This window comes from Antrostomus carolinensis, unplaced genomic scaffold, assembly GCF_000700745.2.
Source record: "Antrostomus carolinensis isolate BGI_N321 unplaced genomic scaffold, ASM70074v2 scaffold28874, whole genome shotgun sequence".
Taxonomy (NCBI): Eukaryota; Metazoa; Chordata; class Aves; order Caprimulgiformes; family Caprimulgidae; genus Antrostomus; species Antrostomus carolinensis.
The window spans coordinates 1-5,418 of NW_010311862.1; the positions used below are offsets into that span (position 1 = coordinate 1).

Below are 5,418 nucleotides of genomic sequence, written 5' to 3' on the forward strand. Positions count from 1 at the left end.
GCCCTTGGCCTTCTTGGCCACCTGGGCACAGCCACTGTCAACCAACACCCGCAGGTCCCTCTCTGCTGAGCAGCTCTCCAGCCACTTCTCCCCAAGCCTGTCACACTGCTGGGGGTTGTTGTGGCCAAAGTGAAGAACCCAGCACTTGGCATTATTGAAACTCATGGAATTGGTCCTGGCCCATTGATCTAGTCTGTCTAGAACCCTTTAGAAGTGACCCAACACATACATCAGGAAAACAGGCTCTAATTCCACACAACTGAGTCCCGTGTGAGCTGCCCACCCAGCAGCCCTGAAGCTCCTGGCTCACCTCAAGGTGCAATTTCATAACTGTGCAAAGGAAACTGCACACGGGCAGCAAGTTTCTGTTGCCTTGACAGCTTGTGGGCTCCTGGTCAACCGTGAGAGGTGAGGAGGGCTGCTTTGGTAGCACACTCGGGCCTTCTCCCTACAATGGGATCTTTGCTTTTTCTAATTGCTTGGACCATCCCTGCAACTGAGCCTGGTTGCCAAGGCTGACTCTCCTGCCAGAGCTACGAGGCCGCTGAGGCAGTGCCCTGCTCTTGCTTAACGTGGGAGAACTACAGAGAGGAGCCCAGAAGTTTTCTGCTGGTTCCTGCCCAGCTGTTCTCTCCATTTTCTTGTTGGCTGGTGGCTCCTAAATAGCTGTGGTTTAAGGTCATGCTCTGTGTGCCCTCATCCTCGCTTATTCTTGTGTTTCTGTCAGTTCCTGACATTCCCTGTTACTGTCCCCTGTCCTGTGTGCTCACAGGACTGTCTGGGTCACCATGGCCCAAGCTTTACTACCAAGTCTGTCACTGCCCCAGAGCAAACCAACTGGTAACACATCACTGCTTACCATTCCCTTCTTGGAGGTTCCCCCACCCAGAAATTACACATTTCTTGCCAACTGGAAACTTCTGCACAGCAAGTGGGAGACAGATGGGCTGGATGTACTGGTTGAAGACAAGAGGTTCTGCCAGTTCAAGTACAGCCACATCAAAGTCCAGAAAAACAGGGTTGAAGAGGGGATGTTGGATCACTCTCGTTACGTTGACTTTCACTGCGTTCCCGTCTGTTCCATTTAGTGAGGTTGTTCCCATGTAGGCTTCGATCTCTTCTGGATTTGTCCTGCAAATACATGATCCTAAACATGCACGTTCACACATGTACGCCTACCATCAATTCTGGCATCTAAACTGCAGACACTGTTACATGACCAGCGTTTGAAACCTTATTTCACCAAAGCTGAGCCCAGCACCCAGAAGAGCAGCCCTGCTGGTCAGGCCTAAAGAGCTGTTTCCAGCAGTGGCACATGTTGGGTGTCTCCTGAAGAGCAGGTAAACAGACAGTGATCCTCTCCTCACCTCCAGAAATTTGTGATTTCAGATGGTGTCTCTACATTCAGTAGATCTTGATGGATTTGGGGCTTTTCTTTGGATTTTTTTGAGAGTTGTGTTTTATTCCTTTTTTTTTTTTTTATCCCATGTGAATTTTAAACATTAACTTCAATGACATTTATGAAGAACTGCTTCCTTTTGATTATGCTCCACCTGCTCTTGGTGGTTATTTGATATCTCTAGAAGAACAGTAAGAAAGCAAGCCCTAAACACTTTGTCTGTACCCTTGGTAATTGTTCAGTCCCCATCACACTCTCTCCTCCCAGTTCTCTCTTCTCCCTCTGTTTTGCTTGTTCCAGATGCTGTTCCACACCCAGCTCATCCTTCTGTCTTGTGTCAGCCTGTTTACAATGTTACTCTGGCACAACGTGCAATGCTTGAGACACCAGTACGCTGTGGATTATCAGCAACATGCTGGTAATCTCCGCTGTTTTTCTAATAGTTTCTGGCATTCACTTGCTCTGTCATTGCCAGTGCCCACAGAACTGTGCTCGTGGCAAAGGCCACAGTGTTTCTGCCTCTTTTTCTGAATGGTAAAAGCTGATGGAGACCCATCATCATCTGCAGACAGTTACCGCTGCTTTTGTGCTCTGTGCCTCACCTCACACTTGCCTGCCTGGCATTTCACTTGCTGCTTTATTGCCCAGCTATTGAATCGTAGAATCCCAGACTGGTTTGGGTTGGAAGGGAGCTTAAAGCTCATCCAGTCCCAACCCCCCTGCCAGCAGCAGGGACACCTTCCACTAGACCAGGTTGCTCAAAGCCTCATCCAGCCTGGCCGAGAACACTTCCAGGGAGGAGCAGCCACAGCTTCTCTGGCCAACCTGGGACACTGGCTCACCACCCTCACAGCCAACAATTTCTTCCTCACATCTCATCTCCATCTCCCCTCTGCCACTTTCAAGCCATCACCCCTTGTTCTGTCACTCCCTGCCCTTGGCCAAAGTCCCTCCCCAGCCTTCCTGTAGGTCTCCCTGAATGCATAAGGCTGTCTTCAGACTCTTCATAGCTAGTCTCCCACCTTTTCTGCCTTCAGGAATGTTTATTCTTCACAAACATTATCCTCTTGCTACTCATTTTTTAATCTGGGTTATTTATAAATCTGGGTTTGGGCTCTGTGCAGGATTGCAGTAACCATCTTCCCTTTCACACCTGACCACGTGTCTCTATTTCTTATATTTCAGACAATTTTTAAGGTTCAATTTCTTGAAGAAACTCTTGTGGCACGTGTCCTTTACCACCTCTATTAGAAGTCTTGTCCTTGCTCCCTGCCCAGGCTACTTTAACCTTCCCCTGCCTCACCCCAGCCTCCCCAAAAAACCCCTTTTACTATGAATCTCTCACTGCAACCAAAATGAATGCCCAGTGTATGTTCTAGTTTTTCCCAGTGACTCCAGTGCCACAGCTGTGGGTTTGGCTACACGGTGGTGTAGAGCTGTGTGCTGGAACAGCCATGCTAGCAGGGGTGGACTCACTCGTTGAAGCAGTGAGCTGCCGACAGCAGCCAGCGGTCCCCAATTATGGTGGCTCCACAGAAATGCCTTGAGTCTTCTTTCAGGCTGACTTGCCAAGGGATCTCTCCTCTGGAAGCATCTGTTCCTCCCACGATCCTGCTGGGTTTAGAGAACCCAGGTCGTCCTCCACACTCTGAACAAAAGCCAAAGACTTGTGACTACTTCTAGCAGAAGACAAGCGAGGAGAGACATCTGCTCTCTCTAACCAGTAAGAGCAGGGGCAGGTCAGGGCTGACGTGTGAGGCATCTGCCCAAGCCTGGCCTGCTGATTGTGGTGGTCCCTGATGGTCGCCATGCACAGCCATACATGGGCTTTCACCCTAACTGCTGTTCTGCATCTTGCTCTTGGCAAGTCCTGAATCCCATGCCTTTCTCAAAGGCAGAGTAACCAGCAGCTCTGTGCCTCTCAGCTTTGCCATTCCAGTTAAAAAGTTAATCCTAAATTTAGAACAAATACCCAACATCTCTCTGCAGAGCTGCTGGGAGGGCTCCTTGGAGCCGACAGGTCATCCTATAGACACCTGCCCTCCTTCTCCTCATGGAGAAGATGCATGGCTGCTGTGAAGTTGCAGCCATCAACTTTGAACCGCTGGGAGATCCTTAGGTGGCAAACAAAAGTGAGTGGTCAACAGGTTAAACAGTGTCAGATGCTGCTGTGTCTTAGGACCCTGTCCTGGGCCTGCTGGAGCAGACCAGAGAAAATTACACATCCAGTTGCATAAGCAAAGGAGCCCATGAAACTCATCTGTGCAGGTCCTGAGTGACTTTGCCAGGCTGCTCTGGGCTGAGCCAGGTCAGCCCGATCGTGTCACTCATGCCTTGGCCCTTAGCACTTAGACAAGGGTTGCCTGGGTCATCCTGCTGGTTAAAACCACCTCAACCAGCCACTCTTCCTGCCAAGGTGCACCCACCCTCTGTGTGCTCATACCTTGTGGTCTCGTTGCAGTCACTGGCTTGCTGGCAACTGGGGCTGGTGAAGTGTTGGTGATTGTTCCACTGGTGGTGGTGGTGGTGGTGGTGTTGAGCTCCTCAGAGCTGACCATGCTGCTGTTAGTACCGGAGTGTATGAGAGGGACAGTGTGGGCTGTGGAGCTGGGGAAGGCAGAAATAGCATCCAAGATCCAGTCTCTGAGTTTGGTAACACGTGTGTAAACACCAGGCCGCCTGGCTTCACCACATCCAATTCCCCAACTCACTATTCCTGCCAGGAAAAACTTGCCAGATGGTTCTTGGCAAACCAGGGGCCCACCAGAGTCACCCTGCAAGAGAAGTCAAGATGGTTTAGAGAACCCGGGGCTCTCCCTGGGGACGCTCTGAGCACACCCTGGCCACCCTCAGCATACCTCTGCCAGACTGTGTCTCTCTGTCCCTGTGTATCCCAACGCATCTCTGCTTGTTTGCTCCAGCCTAGTGATGAGGGAAACATCTCCTGCACTGGCCTTTGGCTGCTCCTCTGTGTGGCCACACTGTCCTGCTATAAGCAGTAGCCTTGTGCCCTTGATACGCCAGAAGAGCACAAGGACATCCTCCATACAATCTAGAGGAAGCGTTTCTACTGGTTTAATCATTTGTTAAACTGCTGCTCTTAAAGGTTAAGCCCCAGCAGCCCCCAAAGAGCCAGCTGGTGGGTGGTCATTGCATGATACGGAACTCGGAGACCATGCTCATCTTTTTTTGATATTTTCTTGATTTAGCCTCTGGTTCCTTGGTCAATTCTTTGGTACTGTGAGGTCACGAGAGTCATTGATGTGGGATGTGGTGTGTGTGAAGCTGGCAGTGCCTTCTGGGGGCTGGATTGCTCTAGGTGAGTAATGAATAACTGGATGGGTCACGATCATCATCCAACCTTGAATCTGCTATTCTTGGCCCCTTCTCCAGTGTTTGTGCTGCATTTGGTGCAGAATTATGAAGTGCTACCACCAGAGAAGTGCAGTTTTGCTCAGTTGGTGGCTGTGGGTATGAAGAGCCTTGCCAAACCACAGGGACAGCCATGGACATCATATCCTCCTCTCAATACACCCCTTCTCTCCCCACACGTTGTGAAAGGCAGGATTTTCTCCAGCTGATCACTTGCAATTCCAGGCTGGATAAAGACTAACTAGGGGAAACACCAAGTTGTTCACCAAAACCTGTTGTGTGTGTTTTAGTTTCCACTGCTGCCCTTTGCCACCTGGATTTCGATCTGAGGACCTTCCAGGTACATTGGTAGCACCAGAACTGATTACAGCTCAGGAAGTAGAGACAAGGAGTTAAACAGCCAAAGAGCCCTTTAAACACCAGGGCCCCGCTCCAAGCACCAGAGAACATCTACATCCTCATTTTTGTCTTCTGCAGTCCCTGATCCATGCTTGGGTCCAAGGCATGGCCTCAAACCTTGCAGGGGGGACCATGACCTTGAGTACTGGGTGCAGTTTTGGATGCCACAAGATAAAAAGGATCTAAAGCTCCTGGAGAGTGTCCAGAGGAGGGACACAACATTGGTGAAGGGCTTAGAGGGGAAGGGT

At 50.3% G+C, this 5,418-nt stretch overlaps 1 protein-coding gene across 1 annotated transcript in view; it reads right to left on the reverse strand.

Moving 5' to 3' along the window:
• Positions 1-859: 859 nt before the first annotated feature.
• Positions 860-5,418, reverse strand: part of LOC104524102 (transmembrane protease serine 9-like) — a gene marked incomplete at its 3' end in the record, with an annotated part of 7,237 nt that continues 2,678 nt past the window's right edge. Inside the window, 3 exon segments of the mRNA XM_010166869.1 lie at positions 860-1,131; positions 2,876-3,047; positions 3,843-4,173. Coding sequence (XP_010165171.1) covers positions 860-1,131; positions 2,876-3,047; positions 3,843-4,173 — 775 coding nt within the window.